Source organism: Chaetura pelagica, unplaced genomic scaffold (genome assembly GCF_000747805.2).
Source record: "Chaetura pelagica isolate M959 unplaced genomic scaffold, ChaPel_1.0 scaffold591, whole genome shotgun sequence".
NCBI classification, from domain to species: Eukaryota; Metazoa; Chordata; class Aves; order Apodiformes; family Apodidae; genus Chaetura; species Chaetura pelagica.
In genome coordinates this window covers 255,465-280,238 of record NW_009951959.1, presented here as the reverse complement: position 1 = coordinate 280,238, position 24,774 = coordinate 255,465, and the positions used below count along the sequence as shown (strand labels likewise).

Here is a 24,774-nt window from a genome sequence, read left to right as displayed (position 1 = left end):
GTTGCAGACACTGAAGGGAGCATTTTTTTAAAAGGAAAAAAACATAGTTTGGTGAGTTACAGAACACTTCTTATTTTAGACTTCTTAAAGCATGTAGTCTGAGTCTGAAGTGGTCTTTGAAGTAATGAGTTGAGAGACATCAGGGGTGTTGTCTTGTATTTCTGGGGCTTTGTTTTTCCCCAGTCTCTTCCAGGAAAGAGACCCTAGAACATTTAACCCATGGCCCACTTAACCCAGACACTTAAGCTGTGGCCTAAAGTACCAGCAGATGAGCTGAGAAGAATGGAGCAGCAATGGCCAAAGCTCCTTTCATTGAAGTCAGTAGCAGCTGGGTTTGCTGAGCAGCAGAACTAGTGAAGTGGAAGCAGCAAGCTTGCCCCTAACAGAGGTCAGGGTCATGTGTTGAAGCAGGGAGTCTCAGGCTTGCAGGGATAGAAGGTGCTCCTTCCATCTAGCCCAGAGCCTCCGACAGCAGCGCGTCTCAGGACCCCATCCATGCTGTGTGACTGTCATGTGCTTGATACAGGAGCTCACTGTTGTCCATGCTTCTCAACTCTCATTCCAGAGCCAGTGCACTCACTGGCAATAAATCTCTGCACTTCCAAATTTCAGAGGGAAAGCCAATCTGGCTCTCCAGCAAGTTGCTCTGCAGGTGCTCCGTGCTGTGCAGGAGGACCCCACACAGACCTGGTGGGGCTGCCCTGCTGGTTTGTGCCTCCTGTTGGACTCTACCGCTGGCTCAGGCGAGGTGGAGAAGCATGTGTGATTGTGACTGCGATTGCTGTGCTAACCACAGTGTGTGTTTTCTTGTTTTTGTTCTCTGCTTTTTCACAGCAGAAGGGGCCCTGCCTCACCTACTCGACCCACCATAATCCGACCGGCTGAACCGTCCCTCTTAGATTTATAACCCGAGGCTGCAGGCAGCTGGTGACCAGCGCCGTGCTGGCGGCTTCTCCATCCCACCCTCCCTCCTCCAGCCACAGTCACTCCTCTCATCCATCCCACACCTCTGCCTTCCCACCACCCCTTCCTGGTGTGTCGTAAAACACTAGCCTAGTGATCGAGCTCTTCGTCTTCACTCGTGCGTCCTGTTACTGCTTTGAGCGTAGAGTAGCCTTCATCCAGTGGCATGGATCCCTGAAGTGCACAGGCTCCTTGGAGAGATCAGCCACGGGGACATCCTTGAGTCCACATGGTGGTGGCTGTCCATCCAGGAGTTTCACCTGGCCTGGATAAGTGTCCTGCCTGCATCAGTTAGCTGTAGCACCTAGGACTGAGCCGTAGCTGTTTTCCTTTCTTGTAGTTAAAAAGACAAAAATGTGACTTAGAGGAGAAAACACTGACAAAACATGTGACACCATTAGGAACAGATTCAATGTCCTGTGTCTTAGTTTGACTTCTAAGGTGCAAAAATTCATGTTGGGAACAGTGCAATCAACCTTATATCTAAGTGAGGCAGGGAAATGAAGGAAGGGGGGGGACACACCTGTGTGGATCAGCATGGTCCTGCTAGAGTGAAGTCTGAGAGAGCACCCACAGCTCAGCCTGCAGGGAGCACATGGACCTGCTCACCCTGGGCTCGAGTGAGCCAGGGAATCCTGCTGGTGACACACCAGGGGGCTGGTGACACACCAGCTTCTGCCAGCTGTTCTCTGGCACCATCACTTTTGGCTGACTTCCCTGACCACAGGGAGAGGGGAATAGAAACGCTGCTCCCCCCCTTGCAAACGGACAACCAGACGTTTTCAGGGAGTTTGTGTGATGTTTTTGTTGAAGATATTTCTGCTTTGGATAAGCACATCTCTTAGTGTTCTTTGGGTACTGTGGTGACTTCTTCCGTAGCCTTTTCTTCTTGCATGTGGATGGTACGTGTTTGGGGAACCTTGTAACTGTTGTTGATCAGAACTCATCTTCTTAAGGTTTGGGTTTGACTTTTCATGCTACATGTATTAAAAAAAAAACAAACAAAGCACTTGAGAATTAAAAATATACCAACCCTGTACATCTCAGCTGTCATGTCTCTACCAGAGCTAAATGAGCCACATGTGTTGCAGGCTTCCAACCAGGCCTGATTCAGATTTGTTTCAGTGTTATTGCTCTTGATTTCTGCTGTGGATCCTCTGTTGTTCGGATGCCAGTTCCTTTCTGTGTTTTAACTGTTGTTTTACTACTTCTTCCCCTTTTCCTTCCCTTCCCTTTCTCCTTTTTTTCTTTGTTTCTCTTGTCTTTACACTCCAGCCGGCCGGGTAAGGCCAGTCCCTCCCGCCCAGAGAGCCCAAAACCACCATTTGACATGTAGGCCTGCTCCCTCTGAGACTCTTTGCCTGCCTCTTAGCTGTTCTGTCCTGGAATGGTCTGACTCCAATCTCACACATGGCTTGTTTTGTTTGTATTTTGTGACACACAAATCAGATGTGACTGTAGTGAAACTGTTTTGGGTTGCTTTTTGGGTTTTTTTTCTTTCTTCCCAGCTGCTTAAAGGAGTTAAAACAAGTATATTGTAGTCATGAGAAACATATCTTTACTGTTATAAATATCTATAAATATATATATATGAGATGAAAAATCTATATATGTCCAGGTGTTTAAAGCCATTTGTGCTTCCATGTGGATTTTAGGAAATACTTAAGTAGGGAAAAAATATCTATATACATATATATATATACACACACATCTAAGAAGTTAACCAAATCCTGATGTTGAGTTTTTGAGCTGATTGTTGAATTCTCTGCTGTGTGCAGTGGGGTTGTTGTATTACCCCAGACTTGTGGGTGAGCTGTCTCAGTGCTGGTAGTAGCTGTGATGCAGTTTGTGATCTACCTGTCACTCTTGTTTATTGGATGAAATAAACTATCATTTCTGTATAACAGAGGTCTCCATGACTAGAATAAAACTCTTTCTCTTGCTCTTTTCTCTGGGTGATTTTCAAACTGTGTTTAATGATAACCTAATCTTTTCATCCCGTAGAGCTTAAAAAGCTAGACATGCAAGCAGGTGCTTTCACTAATAGGGGAGGTGGAATAGATCTACATCAGTGATGTCCAGGAGCTGCAGTAGAGTGAAACAGCCTGTCAGAGCTGGAAGTCAATTCCCTTTCTCCGTTGCAAAGGAAAATGCAAAAAGGTTCTTCACTGCCTGGACATGCAGAAGGTGGGAGTTTTGCACACAATTGATTGGTATTTTTGCCTGGGCTGTTCAAGGGACATAAATTGGGTGCCCGAGTTGTAGTTTCTCTGTCAAGCAGTGTCCTTTAGGCCCTTCTCTGAAGTGCAGTCTCTCCAGTCTGGCACTCATGGCCAGGCTCCTGCTTGGAAGTTGCTTTTAAGCTGAAATGGGGGATTTTCTCCCCTGGTATAAACTGGGTAAACCTGTTCCTACTGTCTCAGTGCCAAACCAGTGAGTGCTCTGGGTTCCAGAAGATGGTTGCTGCTTGTCACAGTGACAACCATGTTTCTCCCTAACTCCTGGACTCAGACTGTCATCCCAAGGATTGCAGTGGATTCCTGGAGCCCCTCTGCCCAGGGCTGCAGCATTTCAGCAGGGAGAGACTGGGAGCAGGGGGGTTGCTGACCTAAGTCCCTGTGATACTGGTGCCTGATCTAGCCTGGGTTGCTCTGGTCTGCAGCTGCCTCTGGTACTTGTGCCATCTCCTTCTACCCTAAGTCAGGCTTTAGTCTAAAAATATCCTTGAAGATTTTATTCATAGTAGATACTGGTGTGGGCTGAGGGGACAGACTTGACCTTTAGTGCCTCTTTAGGAATTCCTATAGGAATTCCTTCCTCTGTCTGGCATGTTTTTATGGGTTGTAACTCCAGCTTCTACTGAAGCAAGGCAATCACCATTGCTTTCCCTATTTTCTATTTTATTTCCCTCTCTGGAACAGTTTCATCTGTCCCTGGTGTTATGTAGAGGGTTGTTCTTCAAGAATATTTTTAAGGTAAAATGTATTTAAGTAAATATTGGACACTTATTTTGCAAAACTAGAAACCTCTCATCTGCTGGTTATCAAAGATTAAGTACATTCTGAGGTTGCTAGCCTGCCCAGGGAAGATTAACTCCTCTATCCCCTGATCTTGTCAAACAAAGTGTCCTTTTCCCAGCACAGCAGCTCTTTCCTGTTGTGTTTATGGTCTGTAAGAAGCATTTTTCCATGTTTCCTCAGATCAGAGGTAAAGCAGTTTAAAGCCATAGTGTGTCAGCTGAGCAGTTCCTGCTTCTGTGTCACTCCCAAGTAAAAGTGGGGTCAGGGAAAAGGAAACAGGGTGAAAAATGAACCTTAGTGTAGGGCCTGGCTGTGAAACACCAGGAGAAGCACCTCAGGCTGGTCAGCTGCCTGCAGGAAACACTCCTGAAAGGTAAGGGACATGGAGCACCCAGGGCAGATGTTTTTAAGGAATTCTTCACTTTGTTTCTGGCCACATGTCAAAAGTGACCAGGGCAGAAGAAATGCATCTAGTCAGTGCCCATCTGAATAAGTTTATTCAGAAAGCAAATTTGTAACAGGATTAAGTCACCTCTGCAACAGACTGCAGCCTTTCCCATGGGTCTTGTCTCCTTCACAGTACAAGAGCAGAACATCAATAAATATTTATTCCATTTATAATAATCTGTATTAAATCACAGCCCTGCCCCCATGAGTCATGATACAGCTTTATGAACAGCCTGAGCAGGCAGAAACACTGCAAAAGGCTTTTGTCTCTCTTCAAAGAAATATACAGGATTTTACAGAGATACATTATGTACACAAACCCCTGCAGGCAGGAGCTTGGGAGCTTGTGGGACTTGTGCTAGTAACACCAGACACCATGAGCACCATTCCCATGAAAGGAGTTCACCAACTGCTTCCACCTTCCCCTTGTGGGTTCACAGGAAAGCACTAATTGTTCTGTGCACAGTTTTTCAGTTGGATATGGAAAAAATCAAAGTGAACAATTTTAAAAACCCCACCCACACTTAACTTGCTGGTGCCACTAGATGCAGAGTTTCTGCCCTGCTGCTGTACAGCTTGACCAGTTCAGACACAGAAGCAATGAATGGTCTCTCCTTCTGTTGTTGACAAACCCTGAAGTTGATTCTGTTCCTGTGCTTGCATATCTCTTGAACTTGCCAGGCTACCACAGGCTCTTGTGTTGGGATCACAGCTGTCAGTCACATCCCTGAACCTGCCCCTGCAGTTTTCCTTGTAACTCCATTGCTGAATCTAACCATCCTGGGAGCAGGCAGCTTGTGCCCAGGAGGCAAGGTTAGTTGCAGGATCTCCACACAGAGTTCAGCACTTCCACACCCAAGGGCTTTGCTTTGCTGCTGCTTCAGGGCACTCTCTCCTCCCACTGTTTCGTTTTCTCCTGGAGAATTAGGGTTGCAGCACCAGGTGGTCTCTCTGTTGCTGATGGTTCAGGAACTTAGGTGGAATGCAAGATCCTGAAGCCCCTGTTTATCTCTTTCACTCCTTCCCAAAATGGGAGAAGAGGAAAGTTAAGTAATGGAGAACTAGAAGCTCCTGGAGCCCAGAAATTCAAAACAAAGCATGTTTATTAAGTGGTTTCCTTTTACTTATTTCTCCCATTTTTTTAAATAAATAAAACCTTCAGACACATACAAGTCAAACACATCCTTCAAAGTGCAGAAACGTTTCCACCCCACCCCCAAGAATCACATAAAGCTTTGTCAAGTAACCAAAAAAAGACTCTAAAGGCAACCCTGGGTCTCTTCCCCAGCACCCAGAGCACAGAGAGCTGTAGTGCTGCAACTTTTGGCTGGTCAGGGCTGTTTCAGATGCAGTTGCAAGAGAAGCTGCAGAAGAAAGTGGGAAGATACCTAGTATGAAACAAACCCAACCTGTTAAGAGTCCAAAGAGTTTGTTACCAGAATAAGTTAGTTACTTTGGGAGGCCTGGAAGGAACTAGGCTGCTCACAGGTGTGAGTGAAGGATCAGAACTGCTGCTCAGTCCCTGCTGTGGTGCTGGCAGGAGGGGCTGGGACAAGGGCTTCAGTCATTTTGCCCAAAGTCACAGCATCTCCTGCCTCAGGTGAAGCACCAGCCCCTGCTCCCTCCCCGGGTTAGTTGGAGGCTGCCTGTGCTCCAAGCACACCAAGTAACAGAAGAAAAAGAAGGGGAAGGTGAGGTCTGATGCTCCAATTGGCTGATGCAATCCCTCTTTCCTGATGTCTTTAAGGTAGGTAACTGTTCTGACCAAGGGCACTCAGCAGAGGTATGGGCACACCAAGTCAGTTAAGTCCTTTCAGGCTCATAGAAAATTGCTGTCAATAAGACTTGAGCACCACTTAAACTACCATGATTTTGACCTCATCGTTCTCATCAGCACGGTAGAAGAAGGGAATGCAGGGGTTTTCCAGCAGGGAGCCCACCCTCTCCTGAGGGTTCTGGATTTCTCTGAGAAGCTGCATTATTTGCTTTGCTGTGGGGTCCTCTTGGCTTGGCTGAGCAGCTTTTCTGCCAACTGGGGGGAAACCGGATTGATGAAGAACAGGAGCCTCTTCCTCTGCTTCCTCTGATAGATTCACTTCTCGTAACCCTGTAAGGAACAGGGCAGGTGACTCTTCCCACCCATGCAGATACCTTGGGAGTATCTGATTTCCCAGGACCTGTCCTGCTGCAGCTTACCTTCTCCATCAGTGACGTTCAGCTCCATGTGCCTCTCCACGGGAAGGACACTTCCAGCCTGGCTGGCTGCCAGCTCTGGGCTCTGAGCAGCTGCTACATACTTGCTGTACCATTCGTTTCTTTCCCTCACCAGACGCATGACTAAGTCCTGCAGTTCCAGTAGTTTCATCTGCACCAAAATAAAGGGAAGTGTATGAATCATGCAGGGTGTGCAGCCCTGCCTGTGCCACAAATTTCCCAAGTTCCAAGTTAAGGGTAGCTGGAGAAAAACATGAAGGTTTGCACTGTGCAAGTGCTCCCCAGAGCTGCCCTGCTTGGAGTAGTAGCACAGAAAAGCTTCCTTGCCTTCATCTCTTCCTTATCCTGAGCCAATCTGCTGATGTACTCCTCCTTTTCCTGGTGTCTCTGTTTGAGGATAGCCCTTTGACTCTGGTATAATGCAATGTACTCCCCTGGAACAGAAGAGTTAAGGACACATGTTGGCAGGACTGGGGCACCAGCCTCATGGTGAGCACAGAACAATGTGGCACAAGGAGCCAGCAAACCCCATCCTGGGCTGGAGATCTACCCTGGTGAGGCAGCAGTGGGAGACTCAAAGTGCTTGGTAGCTGAGCAAGCTACCAAGGCTGAGGCAAGGCTGAGCAAGCTTTAGGTTGTGCAGGTGTTGCCTCAACATACCAATGGTGTCTGTTTCCCCAGACAGCTGGATGCAGCGATGCTCCAGCTCCTCCAGCCGCTCCTTCAGATCCACTTTCTCGCGCATCAGGTCTGTGAAACGGGACTGAACACAAACACTGGTGTCAACCCTCTGAGCTGCTCACACACAGACACTACCTGTGTTAAAGATAACACCCTCCATTCACTCTGGTCTGAGTCTAGGGAACAAACCTTGCTGCCTTTACAACTTATCTCCAATTCAATGCTAAAAAGGAACAGAGAGGAAAGGACGAGCTGGAGAAGGTGTGAAAAAGCATCTGCATTTTGGGGAGCAGAAGAGCTGATGACACAAAGTGCCTTTTTCACCTTCTCATTGCTGGGACAGCTCAACTCTGGTCATATTTGGCTCTAAGGCCAGAAACTACCTCCTTGACCCCACCAGGGTAAAGATAATTGGTTTGTTTTTCAGTGATTTCTTTAGAAAAAGACCCCAGATGAGTGTTGGGCCCTAAACTCAGTCTTTGAGGGGCATGAGAGGGGAGTCACTGCTGCAGGCTTTCCTGTGCTGAGACAGGCAGTGATCAGCTTTTTACGAAGTAGCTTATTGTTGTGGAGTATCTGCTCCTTACTCCCCTTCAGTGTGTCTGCGTGTGCTGTAAGGGAGTCTGACACGGGAGCAGAGCCTGGCTGAGCAGGGTAGTGGAGCTGAGAGGAGACCTTACCTGTAGTTTCTCCATGGCAGTTTTCAAAGCCTCATGAACCTCCACTGGAACAGTATCCATGGTGGAACCTGGAAGGGACCAGTGTAACACAGTTCCTCCCTGGACATGATGTTCTCACCTGATCCTGTTTCCCAGAGGCCAGTGCAGGTGGCCAAGGCTTGTCCCCGTACCCACACTGTCCCCACACTGCACACAGGTTTTACCTCCACCCAGTGCGACGTTCTGCTGCTGCTGAAGAGCTGCTATTTGGTGCAGGAGGCCCCTGCACTGCTGCCTCTGAGCTGCCAGCTGCTGCCTCATGTCTTCTCGCTCCTTCTCCACTTGGGACATGGCAGATGTCAAGAAAGCGACCTACAAAGAAGCCCAGGGTGTGCACATCAGAGCTGCATCTCAGGACTGAGGAACAGTTCAACCCATTTTATTGATGAGGATGAAACCACAGTGTTAAGTGGCTGCCCTGGAACTAAACCAGGCAGCAACAACTGCATCTCTTCCCATTCCTGAGTAGTACAAATACACAGGGTAAATCCTAGCACCCCTGTTTGATCACAGTATTTACTCGACGCCATTTCCAAATTGCCTTCCAAACTAAAGAGAACATCATCATCATTATCATCATCATCATCACAGAGAGCTACTCTGCCCACTCAGTTGTCTTCATAATTAAAGCCACTACCAGGTGTCCAGCCTGCCTTGCAAGGTTGCTGCAGAAGTCTCTGGTTTTTTTGCTGCTCTGCAGAAGAAACTTTTGAGCCTCTCTCATTGCTGCATCTCAGCTGGTGGGGGTCACAGCTGGTAAACAGCCAGTGGAAACTCTGCAACTTAACCTGCCTCCTTTTCTAAACATTTGGAACTGAAAACAAAGGCTTTTATTTTAAAATAAATTTTAAGACTCACCATTTCTTCATGGCTTTCGAACTTCTCTGGAATCACAAATGAAGGTGTTTGGATTTCTTCAGTCATTGCTTCACTTTCAACTCCATCTCCTGTAAGAGGAGGAAGGTGAACAGGGAGGTGACACCCTGGAGAGGCCAGCTCTGCCTGCTCCTTGGAGACCAGCTGCAGCTACTCACCCTCTAGTCGGTGCAAAATCCTACCATCCAGGTCTGCTGCCAACTGACTGATCTGGGCCTGCAGCTCTTGGTTCTCCTTAGCTACAGCTTCCAGGTTTTCCTGCAAGAGAGAGGCAGGAGATCACTGATACCTGTGGAAGCCAGACTGCAAACAGTCCCTAGGTGTTCAGGAAGCAGCCCCACACACACAGGAAGCAGAGCTGCTGCTCCAGACAAGTCTTAATTCACCTGTACTGCACAGGATGTAACCACAGAACCATAACACAGTCCAGGCTGGAAGGGACTGTGACACATCATCTGGTCCAACCTTTCACTTCATTAATACTTCATGCAGTTCAGCATTTTTCCTCCCATCTTTCCACTCGCCCCTTTTTACCAGTACCTTGGTCTGCTGCAGCTCTTTCAGGTGCATTTCCACTGTCACCTTCCCCTGCACCTCCTCGTGCTGCAGCCGATCCATCAGCTGTGTCTGGAGCAGGTATTGCTTGTGCAGCTCCTCCCTCTCGGCTGCCAGCTGCTGGTAGGCCAGCATGTACTGCTGCAGGTGGCTGTAGTACTGGTCCCTCTGCTCCTGCAGCCCCCGAGCCTCCTGTGTTTTCAGTTCCAGCTGAGGTAACAACATCAAATCACCACATCAGAATATTTCTGCCAGGGAAGCTGATCCATGTGTGACGTGATTCAAGCTGTCAACCTTGCCCCAAAGCCACCGACCAGGCAGGCAGCTGCCATCTGCCCCCACATGCTGGTCCCCACATTAGACAGCAGATGATGGGAGAAGTCTCCCAGCTTGATCATTACCACACCGATTTCCATCCTTCCATCAAAGTCTGGGAAGTTGCCAGCAGTTTGCATAAACCTGCCCTGCCATCCCACCAGCTGTCCCTTACCGTCTCCGTGAGTTCCCCCAGCTTCTCCTGCAGCTGCCCAAGCTTCTTGGCCAGCTCTTTCTTTACATGTTGCTCTGACTGCAGGGCACTTGTAACCTCCATGTTTTCATTTGTCTGCAAGACAGATACCACTAGGTAAGGAAACTGCCCCAACCAACATCAACCTATACTCTTAATAAACCATGTTAATACCTCATACAAAAGATGCCACCCCTTGTGTTACTCTGGGGTGTAACCAAGGGCCAGAAACTGACTGTTCAGGGCAGTATATAACTTACAGAAAGGTTGAGAAGATGGAAGAAGAGCAAGGAAAGAACCAGGGGAATCAGTGCTGGGACAGTGCCGAGAAGAGGCCTGGCACATCACACAGCCTGTCAGCTCCACAGCAGATGGGTGGCATGAACATCCCAAACAGTGCCACAGCCATTCAAAGATCAGAGGAGTTCAGAAAGGACTAAGAAAAATCAGCAGCTAGACCATATGTCAGCCTGCCAGGGCCCTAAAGGGGAAGCTGTTACACTGGAAGAAGCAAGGAAAGCAAGGATTCAGCTCAAGGACAGGTAAGAACAACTGCAGCAAAAGAGAAGACTGCTGAGAACTTCTTCCTTATGGGCAAACACAGAGAACAGAACACAGGCATGTTCAAGGCTGAAAGGGCAGGAGGGATACACAGGGGAAAGAAAAAGCCTCACTGCCAGAGGATGAAAGGGAGCAGCAAGCTGCTCTGGACAAAGATACTGGTTCATCAGCCAGAGCACCTGAGGGAGTATGGAAATACAGGAACCTCCTGGGATGGCAGGATCCCAGGAGACAGAGCATCCATAGCCTCAGAGGGCAAGAGAAGGCTAATGCTGCTGCCAGTTATTTACATCTGTGCTACAACAGGACTGCACCAGTGAGGGAAGCAGTGGGAAAAGGTGCACGGAAGAAACATACCAGCTTGACAAACCCATTCTGCAGCTCAGCCAGCTGCTCCTTCAGCTCCCGATTCTGGCTCAGTGCCCTGCTGATGGTGGCCTTGTCACTCTGCATGTCCTCCAGGATCTGCTGCCTGTCCACAGCCTCCTCGCTGTAGCGCTGCACCGTCTTCTCCAGCTCCAGCAGCCGCTCCTCCTGCTCCTGGTTGAGGTGGCTCAGCTGCTGGTTGTCCCGGACCTGGGCCTGGTACTGCCCATGCAGTTCTTCCTTCTCTTGCTGCAGCCTCTGGATCTCCTCCTGCAGGCTCAGCTCGGCTGCTGAGGGCCCTGCTGGTGAGGAAGGCTCAGTATCCATCGGCTGAACTGCTGAGGCAATGGAATCAAAGGCAGCTCAGTCACAGGGCTCAAGGGCTGTGCAATACACATCACTGCACACAGCACACCCTGCAGGGCTCTGTGACCCACAAGGCATCACCAGCTGCAGTTCCCAGTCCTTGCCATAGGGCACTGAGAGGAACGAAGGTGCAGAGCTACCCCAGAACCAAGCGCAGGATCCTGCCATGGGCGACTCCCTCACAGCCCTAGCAAGAACCTCCTGCCCTCCCAAACTCCTGGGCCAGAGAGGCTGACAGTTCAGTCAGGCATACACGAACAACATAAACAATCTGGTCAATTAGTTGAAGTAGTTCCCTTGCTGTGTGCTAGGAGGAAAGGTTTCCTAGGGTCACCAGGCTTCCAGCTGCCTTCGCAGCTTTGGAGCATCAGACCTGCCTGCACCTTGTTGTGCACAAGTTCCTGCACAGCAGGGACTGAGTTAACCAGCTGCTGCTCTGCAGTGTGAGGCCCCACTCTGGAAGCCCTACCTGATTTGCTCAACAGCTCTGTAATTTTGGCTTCCAGCTCCTGAACGTGGGCCACGTGCTTCTCCTTCTCCTCTGCCATGGTGTGGACCTGCAAGGCACACAGGTGTAAGTTAAAACAATGCTCATGGTGTGTTTACTTGGGCCTGTCAAAAGCAGCTGTGACAGTGTTACCTGCTCAGAGAGCTGCTCCACCCGCTGCTGCCAAACGCTCCTCTCCTCCTTCAGCTTCTCCACATACTGATCTCTTTCTGCCTGGAGCTGGTGAAGTGACTCAGAGAGCTGTTCAAAAATAAAACACCAAGAAAATCACATTGACTGCATAAATTTGACAGTGAGTGCTTAAGGGATAAAGCTTGAGGAAACCAGTGTTAAAGCAAAGCTCAGGCTGCATTTTTCTGCCACACAAGTTTCTTTACAGACATCAAGGTTTGGATCATGCAGCCCCTACCTGAGCAATCTGGGTTTCCAGGCTGGCCTTTTCCTCCAGTGCCATCTGCAACTGCTGGTTTGCATCCAGACTCCCTGTCTGATTTGAGAACTGCCAACAACAACAAAAAACAAACAAAAAAGTTATGGCAAGATGTTAATACTGAGTTTCTGGGCAGCCTTTCCAATGATAGTAACCTGCCACATGATCCACACTGTAACTTTCTGGAGTTCTTTCAAGTGCTCCAACTCACAGTAAAGTTCAATGAAAAAAAAAAAGGGAATTAAAATTAAAAAGGCTTAGATTTTACCCCTGTAAAACAGGCTGAATTGGGCAGCTCCTCCCTACCAATATTGTAGTTACTGGGTTTTTTTAATTAAGAAAGTAGGCTATAACGAAACAATTTGGCTCAGAAACTGTGTGCATTCCCAGAGTTTGTATAACGCAGCCAGATCAGACTGTGTAAAAGCTGATGACCTTAAAAGTTGTCAAACACGTCGGGAATTTCAAGCCAATGTCTGGAACATGTCAGTGGGCTAAGCAGCAAGGCCAGTTCAGTTGACACACAGTACTTTTTCCAGGAGAGAAGCAGTTGGCTTTATTTCAAGGGTAACTTAAGCCACTGTCTGGGGGGAAGAAAAAAATACAGAGCAGTTTCTCCCTTCACAGGCTCACCTCAATACCAAGAGTGCTCTCTGAACAGCTTCCAGCTGGTTTCACACATCCCCTTTCTAATTAGCTGCTTCTTCTAACTTTGCCCAGCTGACCTTCAAGTTGTCATTGTCCAGTTCACCTTCTGTGCCAGGGTGGGGACAAACATCACCCCTGCTCAACTGGTTTCTCAATGTGACTGCACAACAGCTGAGGAACCAAAGTGCTGAACAGACACAAACAGGAAAAGTCCTTCCATCTACTGCTCCAACTCCTTAGAATATTGACCTTCTGTTCCTTAGAGGCCTCACTGAAGGCCTGTCACTAAGTGGATGTCTTGACAGGATTTTGTGCTCTAAATGCAATAGCTGGGTCTTGTGCCCACTGGCAGAAGCAAAGTCTTCCACTGATCAGTGTGATCTACCCTCACAACCCACAAGTATTGTGTTTACCTGTTGAATCATCAGTTCGGCCATTTCCAGTTTCTTATGCAAATCCTCCATATCCAACTTCATAGCTGAATTCTTGGAAACCAGGGAGTGAACTTTCTCTGACAGCTCTGAATTCTGCTGCTTTATTTCCTCACTACTTTTGCTGAAACAAACAAACAGAAGTGGCATCACTGTATGTACTGTGGCTCTCCTGGTGCCCCTGTCATCAACTCACAATCCAGTTCTTCACAGCAGCCAGAATCACAGAAACAGCACAGATAGTGACCTTTTTTTCTAACTGACTGTCCAACCTCCCAAGTCACCACCTTGGTCTGTGCCCCTTGTTGTGTTTTGTGGCTCTGTGGAGAGGGGTGTTTCTCTGCAGCAAGGAGCAGAAGGGACTTACCTTTGTTTGTACAGTTCCAGTTTCAGGTCGTCTCGCTCCTTCACTAACTCTTTATTATGCTGGAGAAAAAGGAAATTACTGATTCAACTACAGACTTTAGCCAAACAAGTAAGATGTTAAAAAAAACCAAAACAACAACAAACAAAAACCAAAAACAAACTTCAACTTTAGCAGATCAGCTGACGTGGAAAAGGTGGTAACTTTGGCCAAATCCCCAGGACAGGTTTGCTTAGAAACCTCCTGAATTTGCCAGGAGTAATTCTGCTCAGTCCTTTCAAATGTGATGCTGCTAACTGAACATGAGGTTATTTCTGCAAACTCCTGGATTCAAAGCACTACTAAAGTGTCTGTCTGATGGGAGACCCTCCTGGGACAAGGTCCTAGTGAGGTTTCTGGTATGTGGAGCTGGCTCAGGTGCCAGATCTCAGGACAGCAATTGGACCATATGATTAGTAGTCACAGAAACCTGAATGAAGTTTGCTTTGATCATAGAGAACACAGGCCTTTAAATAACAATTAACAAGGTTAATTTCTGCTTCTCTAAGCAGGCACCACTGACTCTGGAGGAGTGACAAGCAAATGCTTCTGCTGGTTAAGCATAAACAGAGGTGACTCTTACCTTCTCTGACTGCTTCTGCTGCATAGAGATGGAGGACAAAGTGCGTTCCAGCTCAGACACCCTCTGGCGAGATGAATGTAAACGAGCAGCAAGGCTTTCAGCTTCTCCTGAACAAGTCAGAGCAGAGTCACTTGAGGCTGGACCACAAAGCTTTTTGGAACTGGCTGAACACAACCTTCTACTTTCTCAGCAAGCTCCTAAGGCAGCACAGGGCTTTGTAAATAAGTAAACCTGGTTCCACTCCTGGCTCTAGAAGAGAATCAACTAGCAACTCTGGGCAGTAAAGGTCTCTGGAACTGCCTTTTTCACTTTCAAAGGAGATGATGAAACTTCCTTTGCAGAACAACAATATGTTGTTTGGAATTTTTTTCCCCTAATAGAATAAGTTGCTCAAATTCAGTTCCAACACAAAAGGATCATGTAAAACCTAAGTTAACATGACAGCTGTGTGGGAGGGAGGGTGGAGAAAAGGGAACAAGGTTGTAAAAGAAAGAGAAGAAAGTCAGAAAGGAGCAGTCTGGGGTAATCAGCAGGCCCAAACAGGGCTGACAAGGCTTTGGTGAAGCACAAAAGAACCTCAACTGCCATGGGATCAACATGGTTCAATCTGGGGGCAGCTGTGATGAGGGAAGCAGTGACAGTGCCAAGTGTTGCTCCTGAAGGAGTCAGGGAGTGCTGAGCTGGCTGCCAGCAACCATCAACCCTCTGACTTGAAATCCACAGTTTAACCAGCAGCAGGAGCTGGAGCTCCCAGTCAAGTTACCTGATTTCTGCCGAGCTGCTTGCTGAGTGTGTCCAAGGACTGTCTGCAACTCAGACTTCTCAGAAACCAGAATTCCAATGGTCTGGATATGAACCTTTGGGAAAGGAAAACCAGCTCAGTGCAAAACTTCTTTGCTTGTAACTGCAATGTCCCTGCTGCCAGGCAGGGGTAGTTCAGTGCAGGTGAAGAGCTCTTTGCAGTTCAGCACAGCAAACTGGCTGACTGCCAGTTCTCCTGAAGGAAAACTCGTGGCTTCCAGGATGAGGACTAGGAGTGGTCAGTCATCCAGAAAAAAGCAGAAGCCATGTGACATTAATGGAGGATGTGCCTTACCTGTAGCTGTTCCCTCAGTGCTGCCTGCTCTTTAGAAAATTTCTGTTCAAACTCCTTCTTTTCCTAGATAAAAAAATGCCTATTCAGCACAGAAATTGAAACAGTTAACCCTTGGTTTATGTCAAATTCAAAAAGCAGTGATTCATTGGTAGTACTTCCAGCATCTAAATCATACCAGTATTTTTAAAGACATACTTCAGCCTTCCATTATCTGAACTACTTCATTATTTACTCATTCTAAAATGGCAATGATAGCCTAGTGCCACCACTGCTGGCAGAAATGTGGCAGTGTTTGGGATGCAAGGTACTGGCAAGGGCTTAAACTGCCTCCACTGCACTCCTCCAGTACCTGAGCATCTAAATAATAGCTTTTGACAATTTAAGAATGCTACCTGCCAGGCCTCACTCATGAAGTCAAAAAATCCAACCTTATGCCACAAATGAAACTGAATCTAACATAAAAGCACACATGCCTGTGCCACAAGCCCACTGTGCTCTCATAGAATGGTTTGGGTTGAAAGGGACCTTAAAGATCATCTAGATCAAATCCCCTGCATGGGCAGGGACATCTCCCACCAGCCCAGGCTGCTCCAAGCCCCATCCAACCTGCCCTTCAACACTGCCAGGGATGGGGCAACCACAGCTTCCCTGGGCAACCTGGGCCAGGCTCTCACCACCCTCACACTAAAGAATCTCTTCTTAATTTGTAACCTAAATCTCCCCTCTTCCAGTTTTGATCCATTAGCCCTTGTCCTCTCACTACAAGCCCTTCCATAAACCTATTTCTGTATCCATCAAAAAATAGGACACACTTTACCTTCTCCAGCTGATTCACTGCTTCTTGTTGTTGCTGTTTCTATGGAAGAAAATTGTTGTGCCAGTATTAAGAGAAAATACTCTCATACTGCTGAAACACACTATAATGAAGCAGGATACATGCTCAATTAATGCAAACAGAATTTCCATTATCCTTCTGTAGAGGACTAGGAAGTTCCTATTGGCCATTAAAAATAGTAGATTTGGGGCTCCCTTCATTAATATACTTGATATGCCAGATGTGTTTTTCATTGCTCAGTACATTACCACAGTTCTTCCCAAATATGACCCCTGAAACCCCTCTATGTTTGTATCTGAGCATGCACCAACTTCAGTTAAACTTGCATCTCACGTCTGTGAAATTCATCATAGAATCCTGGTGTATGAGGATAATCACCAAAAATGCTTTTTTAAAAAGACCCCAAGAAACCCAAACAAAAACCAGATTCTTTTCCTTTAACTGAGCATTTAGACCTTTATCCCACTTAACAACTGGCCCTCAAGTCATGCAGAGCTGCACGTATGTTGGCAGGCCCCTGCAGAAGGTGGTATGAGAGAGAGCTGAGCCAACAGCAAAGAAAGGGGATCATTCTGTCTTGCCAATTTCAATCCTAGGGGTGAAGTTTCCCTTCCAACTTGGGATACCCTGTGATTATAAGTATTTGGGGATTTGCTGACTGTACATGCTGCATTCCTAGAAGGAGAGGGTGAAGGAGACAGAAGTGGCAGCTGTCTACCCAAGCTGCCACACAACCCGTGCTGTGTTTGCCACTTGCTTGTCCCCCTGGCATTTTTCTTACAGATGCACCATCAGTAACTCCATAATTAGCACTTTTTCCCCTTCCCAAATAGCAGACATTGGCCAAGGTGTTTCTTTACTACTGCTACTTCAATTTGTTTTGAAACATGGCTGCAGAGGGAAGGGTGATGAGTTAGAGGCTTTGATTTTAGCAATGCCAGTGGACAAGATAACCAGGAAAAGCAAAGGCAAGGCCACAAATGCAGCACAGGCCCTAAGAGTTCCAGGCAAACAAGGAGAATCTTGGGTGGGAAAAGCACTATACCAGGTACCTCTGCAGCCCTTTGTCTAAAAGACAAAAAGAAACAGAGTGGAACAAAACCAACACAGATCCCAAAATAAAACAAGGGTCATGGGGTACACTGGGAAATGCTGAACTTCGGGAAAAGGGTAGTTTGAGAGAGGAACAAAATGGGGAAAGGTATTTCACATGAGAAAGGATCTTTTCAGGCTGAATCCAGGCCATTGAGCTGCATTTCTTGCAGTGTTAAAGCTGAAGGCTGAAAAGCAGCTGCAGGAATCCATGCAGACCACAGGACAAAGCAGTTCATGCCTGGTGCCAAGAGAAGCTGAGGATATGATGAGAAACCAGCCCCGGGCTCTCTCCTAGACCTATTGCTCCCACTCTGCTGATATATTTAGAACAGCATCACCACCTGCAGAAACAGGTTTTCACACTGCTTCCACCACCAGAATTCTGTATTTCAAGGATTCAGACCAGGACCAGAAATAGCTGTTTTATCAGGATGCTTATCATCCAGGGAAACACGATGAGATCAATAGAGCCCATTTAAATGGAAACAAAACCCCCCCTGTTTCTTGTTCCTGAGATGAGCCAATACATTCACAAGTGGCCTTAGTCTTTGATCCTCTTAACAGGTTTTCCACACAGCCCATTTTGTTTCTTACAAAGTGCTGTGGAATCAGCCTTCCCTGTGGCACTAGGAGAGAACCTATAGCCTTGCAGACACCCAGGGAGCATAAACAGCAGCAAAGACAATGTCAAACTGGTTGGTTGGATTGTTTCTTACCAATTCCTCTATCTTTGTAACGAGCTGTTTGTTAGTTAGATTGCTGGAATCCAGGGCTACTGCCAGCTCCTGGTAACGTGTCTGATGGGCACATGCAGACAGGAGAAAAAGGAAGGAGCAGAAGAGGAGAGGGGGAGGAAAAAAGCAATCATTAGAAAGGACAGAAAAAATATATCATTATCACAGTTTAATATAATCAGATTCTCCAAACAAAACCTACAGTTTCAACAAAAGCAGCTGGGACATCAATGTATTTTATCAATTCTGCTGAGGCTTCATTTTGACATAAAAGTGCATCAGAAATAAGAACTGCAGTTGCATGGAAGCCAAATCATCATCCCCAGTCCCCAAACTGGAAACACCTCCAATACCTGCCTCTTACTGCTGACCACAATTACCCCCTTACAGCACAGCCCTGGACAGGATGTATGTGAACTGTGCCTTCAATTAGGTCTGATTAACACTGCTGCAAGCACTACAGTCCCAGCAAGTGATCAGCAGTAGCAAATAAGAAAGAAAAAAGAAAGACTGAGAACAACTTACTTCCATTTCCTTAATATTTGTGGAAGCAACAGCACTTTCCCCATTCACATACGACGTGGACTAGAAGTAAAGCAGTCAAGTAAGTCAGTTTTATTCCTCAAGGAAACAAAACACTATTAAGTCAGACCCAACTATCATAATACTACTTCTCAAAGCACCTTCCACTTCCAAGTATCACAGACAGGCACAGAAAACACTTCCCTGGCTCAGGACAGCTGCAGACTCCCCCTGTGAGCAGCTGATGTGAATTATGGAGACTGACTTCAGGTTCTTCTCCATTAAACCCAGAACACATCTTCCCATGAATACATGCTGTTCATTCATCCCACTCTGCTTTTCTTCCTACTGCTGCAATTCTACATTCCTAAACCAGGAAGTTTTGCTTCCCAACACTTCAAATATCTTACTGTTTAGTAGGATGACTGCAAAGACCTCTGAGATGGAAGAGTGTTTCCTTGAGCTGACTGCTTAAAGCTCCACATCAAACATCCAGAGGATTAATAGGACAGATGGATCAAAATGAGGCCATACCTGAGAAACCAGGCCATTGAGTTGTTCAGACAACTGGCGGAGACCTTCTGTTGATGAGAAAGACCTGGGAACAAAAGGGAACCTTGAAATGAAAATTCCTCAGAGAGAACCACCCCAATCAGAACAGCACTGGTGTGGAATAAATCCTTGTTGGACACTGGGATCGTGCTTTGAAGCTGTTTGATAAACACTCACCTGTTCTCATCCACAGCATTTTTATGATCCTCAGTTTCATGAATCTGTGGATTGAAACACAAACATTTACAAGCCTGTAAAAGGAGATGGGAGTCACATTTGTGGACGTGTCACTAAGACCTGATTACCTGGGCTCAGGTTCCACAGCATCTGTAATTACCACTTCCCAAAGAAAGATGAACTTAAAACCACCAACTCAGTCCTGGCTTACACATAATTTCTGGGTGGTGTGAGTCTGGGTTTCTTGGAATGAAGAAACTTAAGTGTTACAAGCTTTGTAGTTGCTGTTACTGTTTATCAGTACAGTCAATACTTTGCTGGGAAGAAACTTCAACTAAATCTTTTAAGTAGTGAAAGGAAATGCAGATTGATCTGACTGGAGACCTTCTGTCTTATTAAAGGCCTAATTAAGTAGGAGTGAAGAGGAAGGAAAACAGCAGCTTTGGGTGATGCAGTACTGTCTCTGCTCTCAGAAAGATGATGATGAGATGGAGAGTGGAGAATGCAGGAGAAAATCTGAACTAGTCATGTCATATTTATGAAGATCATCCTCCTCAGAAAACCTGTGTTATCACTAACCAGTATGTAATGGTTGAATGGCAATATTCATGATGATTCACAAACCTGTGTCAGCTGCATGCTCTCAGGAGCAGGCAGAACAGAACCACAAGCAGGGAGGCTGTTGCTGTTAGATAGCACAGGGACATCAGGAGCAAGCTGTTCAGCACTACGAGTGGCAACATCACTGTCAAAGTATGCCTGTCACAAAACACAGCACAGGAATTACAGCTCTCATGCAAAATGAATGAAAACACACCTGAAAACATCACCTTTTGATCTGTCTGTGAAAACTAGACAGATGTGAACAATCAATCGTTTACAAACATGGAAAGGAATCTGTGTTCTCCCCAGAGCAAAGAGGTGACTGCAGGGACACCATCCCAGACCTGTGCCCTCTTGGAGCCAGGCTGAAGGTTTGCTGTATCATAATCAAACTTGCTTCTTTAATGCAGGGCAATAATGTCACCCAGCTCTACATTCACACACTAAATTCACTGCAAAAGAGTCACAAAAATGCAAGTGAGGGCAAAGCCAGATGGTAGTCACTCTGCAAAGCACTACCTTCAAGATGTGTCTGGGGAAAACATGGATCACTGTACACAAATTAAGATGGAAAAGAACAGGTTAGTGACTACATGAAAACCAGGTTAGTCAAACTCAAATGCTCTGTCTAAAGCTTGGTGGAATTTGTGGCAGGTCATGAACCACAAGTTTAGAAACTGGACATTGATGAACAGGCCAAGCTCAGTGTGGCTGGGACCAGGGGTCTGTGTCCCCCAGGTCTGTAGCCCCATGACTAGGAGAGTCTAAATGGGAAAGAGAAGGGCCAAAAAACTCTTTCTGGACAGCAGTGCTGTTCATCCTCCCACAAAGGCTGGATCAGAACTGTTTTGTACAGCATCAGAGAGCCATGAAGGCCCAGAGCAGTGTTCCAGTTTCATCATCCAGCTGTGGCAAGTCAGCATTTAACAACACTACGAAGTAAATGAGATAATCCTTCAACACTCAACCCCACCAATACATGGCAGCTCTCTGTAATTCCACCTGAAAGTGTTCCTTCTTACTTCAGTCACTCCTTCTTGGCACTTCACAGGAAACAATAAATCTCTCTTGGCATTCCCTGATTACCTGCTCAGCTCTTCATTCATGAATCAAGCAGCAGGAATGCAGTACCAGTGAAAAGAGATTAATGAAAGCAATATGCTAGAAGACTGCAGAGGGACACAAACAATGTTCTCAATTTCTTTTTAGCAGAACAAATACTTGGGCTCCCAAGGATCAAGTCCAGTGCCTACAGGAAGGTCAGGAATTCCCCTTCTTCCTTCAGCTCCAGGTTACTTCACCTTTACTGGTTCAGACACTCCTCAGTATAGAACAGCAAATGGAGGGAATATCATCCCCTGTACATCTCAAAAATGTTTCCTTAATTTTTCCTATCAGGACATTCTTTTTTCTTAATGCTTCAAGATGCAAAGAGCAGCAATGTGCCTTAACCACCAGAACTCCTTCCTTCTTCCTACACTATAAGCACTTTTAAAATATTTTTTTAACAAACAAAATCTATTTGAACAGCTGAATTTGTTAGAAAGTTAGGAGCAAAGCAAATCTCATCTGGAGATTCTGCATTGTGAGGTTCTAATAATGTTGAATAAAAAGTCAGTAATTCTGCTCAGCTTTGCATATAGTTGGGTTCATTTGCTTTCACACAGAGGCTCCTGTTTTGTTGGGTTTTCTGTCCCTCACAGCCAAGAAGGATGAAGTGGGTGAGCTGGATTATTTTCAATTACTCCTAAAACCCCAAGCACAATAATCCACAATTCCCATAACAGCCAATGGGATCAAAATGTATCTCTCCATGCTAAGGAAGCAGAGGGAATAAAAATAATTGGGAAAACAAGAATTAATAGAAGTAATAAATTGTCCATTTTCAGAATGAGACTAAAACTGCAGACACAGGCAGGCCTTCCCTGCCAGACCAAATGCCACAACACAGGAGCACCCATCTTCATCTCACCCTCCAACTTGCAACAAGTCTCTTTCTCTGAGATCTAATTTACACCAAGTTTACAAGTATTAAGTGAAAAGAGTCCCTAGGACAAGAGAAACTTCAATCAAAACACACTTTTTTATGCTAAATGGGTACATCCAGCACCCACAAAGCTGACAATGGGTCTTCACATCAAGTTCTACTGACACACAACCTACACTTGTAAGGTACAGGTGGGAGAACTTTCTCTGTTCACTCTGTGTGTTGGACAGAACAGCTGCTGCATGACCACACAAAAATAAAGGAGAAAAGGGACACCAAGAGTGAACTCCATTCCATCTTGCAGGTTTCACTGCATCTGTCTGGTACCCCTGGTGATTGCTACATTTACATTTACTGCTGGAGACACGTGGATATGCAGTAAACAAAATAATGAGTTACTACATTGATACAATGGTAGGGAAACAAGCTACCAAAATGATGCCAGTGCAAAGGAACAGCCAAGCTTTGGTACAACAAAACTGGAAGGAAATTCTGGGCTACAACATTTTACTTCTCTGAGTTTCTATCACAATTTGAGCCTTATTTAAATAAACTGCCTGTCTGAAAATATTTTTTTTTAAAGGCTGCTTATGTTTGCTCCTGAACATGTTGCTATTGCTTGCTGGCATACTTCCTGCCCCTTCCACAAGCTTGGGAACATGAAGACACTGAAGCCTGTAAATGCTTGACTTGAAGTATTTGACTTCCTGCCCAAACACATTCAAAGCCACAGTACTTGCCAGACTGTACATCACCTGTGCCAGTTTCAGTGCCTGTCATCAGATGGGTTGGCTGGAGCAACCAGACAGCTTACTCAGGGCAGCTGCTTGCCTGGAGATGGGCAGAAACTTGCCCTTCAGAACTAGGGCTCTTGAAAGCCAAGGAATGGCAGGAGAAACACGGACTAAGAAAACACTGCCTCTTCCTACTGCAGTTTTTTCCTCGGTGGTGGTTAATTTATTGCCTCACCCCAAATTCCTGGTTTTCCTCAAAGCTCAGCTGTCTCCAGGAGGACTTTGACAACACTTTTTCAGGTGTTAAGTTTGACACAAACCAGAAGGAAAACGAGCACTTAGGAGCAATGGAAACGCATGTTAACAACCAGCCTCATGTTAGTAAAAACCACAACAAAACTCAAGCCACTGACAGTGGAGGTGTCAAGGACAAGGCTCCATCCCAGCAACCAAGGTCAGTGTGAACAGAACCCGAAGCATGCAGGAGGGAGAGGGACACGAGCACTGCCTCACCTTCCTCTTGTCCAATGAGGGTATGGCTACCCCATTGGAGCGGTTAAGGTCTGACACCAGCACCTTCAGAATGTTCTGAATCTACAGGAGGCGAAAGAAAAGGGGAAAGAGAAACAGCTCAGAAAAGGAGAGAGAGAAAACGTCAATCAAAGGCAGCCCAAGAAACCACCATCCTCTGGCTTGCTGGGAGCACGTGCCTCCAAACAGCAGCTCTGACACACAGAGGGCTGGGTGAGTGCACTGCATGACCTGACACTGCTTCAGCTCATGCTCTGGCTCTCACGTGCATCTTCCAGCAGAGGTTGGACCCAGATGATCTTCAGGGTCCCTTCCAACTCAAACCATTCTATGACAGCTGCTAACTACTGTAACACCCTGCTTACACTGGTGATACAAGCATCTGTGCCACTCACACATCGCCCAAACCTAACTCTTTCCTGGCTCTAATCAATGTTGTTCAGGAAACCAAAGAACAAGAAGGTGAGAAATCATTTGGGAGAAAGAATGAGAGACACTCACGTTCTCTGGAGGCTGCAGGTCATTGCTGGGGGGTGTCTCAGGTCTACTGTCTTCTTTAGTTTTGCGTTTTTTCTTGGTTCCTGCAGCTGCTCCAGGGCTATTCTTCTGTTGATATTCCTTCAGCTATGAAAAAAGATCAATAATCTGAAGCCCAAAACCAGAATATTGCTTCTATAAGCATGTAAAAAAACCCCAACAACCCAAAAAAAACCAAAAAACAACAAACTCCACTGGATAAAAATACAGATCAAGGGTAAGGACAAAAGAAACACTCTTTGATGAGTTTATCCCTCTGGAGAAAAAACAATTAAAATCCAAACAAGTCCAGGGAAGTCTGAAGTAAGAATTACTGGGATGGATTAACAACAGGAGGCAAAAAATTGTAAATATTGTAAACTTTGGTGAACAACTAGTGATGTTCCTGGGGAACAATCTGATACTCCATACTGCAACTAAAAGGAGATTAAAAGAAATACTTGGTGGGTTTTTTTAGGGATATAACTAAGACTAATATGAAAAAAACATCAAAGGGCAATTGATCCTGAGTGCAAAGTGAAAAAGCAGTGCCTGACTGTAAGATCTTCCACTCTGTGAAAGGGGTTAAGAAAGAAAATGACAATCCCCACAGACAGGCAACACAATCATACAGATTCTGCACCACTTGTGAAATAAGGGGATAAGCAATCTACAACTGATTTTTAAACCTTATCTGTTTTGCCCAGCAAAAGCTGGTCTGATAAGCTGTAACTTGAATCCTGCTCGTTCTTCCGGCTTTTTCCTAGATGTTATGGAACACCCGAACCCCACCCCAGCGAGCCCCAGGCCTTTATGTAAAGAAGCCGTTTTCCCCCAGCAGCTCAGCCAGAGCCCCCCGGCCAGAGCCAGGCCCCGGGCGGGCGGGGGGGGTGGGAAATAGAGAAGAAGAAGGATCCCATTATTTGGAGGATTTCAAAATGGAAGCCTGAGCTGCTCCAGGACACTTTCCCATTCCTATGACTTTGACACGGCGGCACATCCCGCCGGGACGCGCTGGGCCGAGTTGCGCCGGGAGAAGAAAATGAGGGGGGGAGAAAAAAAAAACACTAAAAAAAAGGAAAAATAACCAAAAAAATAAGGAGGAGGGGAGGG

At 46.3% G+C, this 24,774-nt stretch overlaps 2 protein-coding genes across 2 annotated transcripts in view; one reads left to right on the top strand and one right to left on the bottom strand.

The window, feature by feature from the left end:
- The window catches only part of DNM1 (dynamin 1), a 42,192-nt gene extending 39,729 nt beyond the window's left edge, over positions 1-2,463 (top strand). The window contains 1 exon segment of the mRNA XM_010000765.1: positions 2,239-2,463. Within this exon segment, the coding sequence (XP_009999067.1) occupies positions 2,239-2,299 (61 nt within the window). The 3' untranslated portion in view covers positions 2,300-2,463.
- A 3,823-nt stretch (positions 2,464-6,286) lies between these two features.
- GOLGA2 (golgin A2) overlaps positions 6,287-24,774 on the bottom strand; it is a 22,585-nt gene continuing 4,097 nt past the window's right edge. The window contains exons 2-28 of the mRNA XM_010000752.1: positions 23,647-23,769; positions 23,128-23,208; positions 19,915-20,049; positions 19,291-19,334; positions 19,096-19,159; positions 18,565-18,624; positions 18,022-18,102; positions 16,193-16,231; positions 15,376-15,438; positions 15,043-15,136; positions 14,280-14,386; positions 13,661-13,719; positions 13,276-13,417; positions 12,194-12,283; positions 11,917-12,024; positions 11,746-11,833; positions 10,902-11,248; positions 9,966-10,079; positions 9,461-9,685; positions 9,079-9,178; positions 8,903-8,991; positions 8,209-8,356; positions 8,006-8,073; positions 7,305-7,407; positions 6,972-7,078; positions 6,627-6,795; positions 6,287-6,537 (exon numbers count right to left, since the gene is read on the bottom strand). Coding sequence (XP_009999054.1) covers positions 6,287-6,537; positions 6,627-6,795; positions 6,972-7,078; positions 7,305-7,407; positions 8,006-8,073; positions 8,209-8,356; positions 8,903-8,991; positions 9,079-9,178; positions 9,461-9,685; positions 9,966-10,079; positions 10,902-11,248; positions 11,746-11,833; positions 11,917-12,024; positions 12,194-12,283; positions 13,276-13,417; positions 13,661-13,719; positions 14,280-14,386; positions 15,043-15,136; positions 15,376-15,438; positions 16,193-16,231; positions 18,022-18,102; positions 18,565-18,624; positions 19,096-19,159; positions 19,291-19,334; positions 19,915-20,049; positions 23,128-23,208; positions 23,647-23,769 — 3,099 coding nt within the window. The remainder of the gene's footprint in view (positions 6,538-6,626; positions 6,796-6,971; positions 7,079-7,304; positions 7,408-8,005; positions 8,074-8,208; positions 8,357-8,902; positions 8,992-9,078; positions 9,179-9,460; positions 9,686-9,965; positions 10,080-10,901; positions 11,249-11,745; positions 11,834-11,916; positions 12,025-12,193; positions 12,284-13,275; positions 13,418-13,660; positions 13,720-14,279; positions 14,387-15,042; positions 15,137-15,375; positions 15,439-16,192; positions 16,232-18,021; positions 18,103-18,564; positions 18,625-19,095; positions 19,160-19,290; positions 19,335-19,914; positions 20,050-23,127; positions 23,209-23,646; positions 23,770-24,774) is intronic.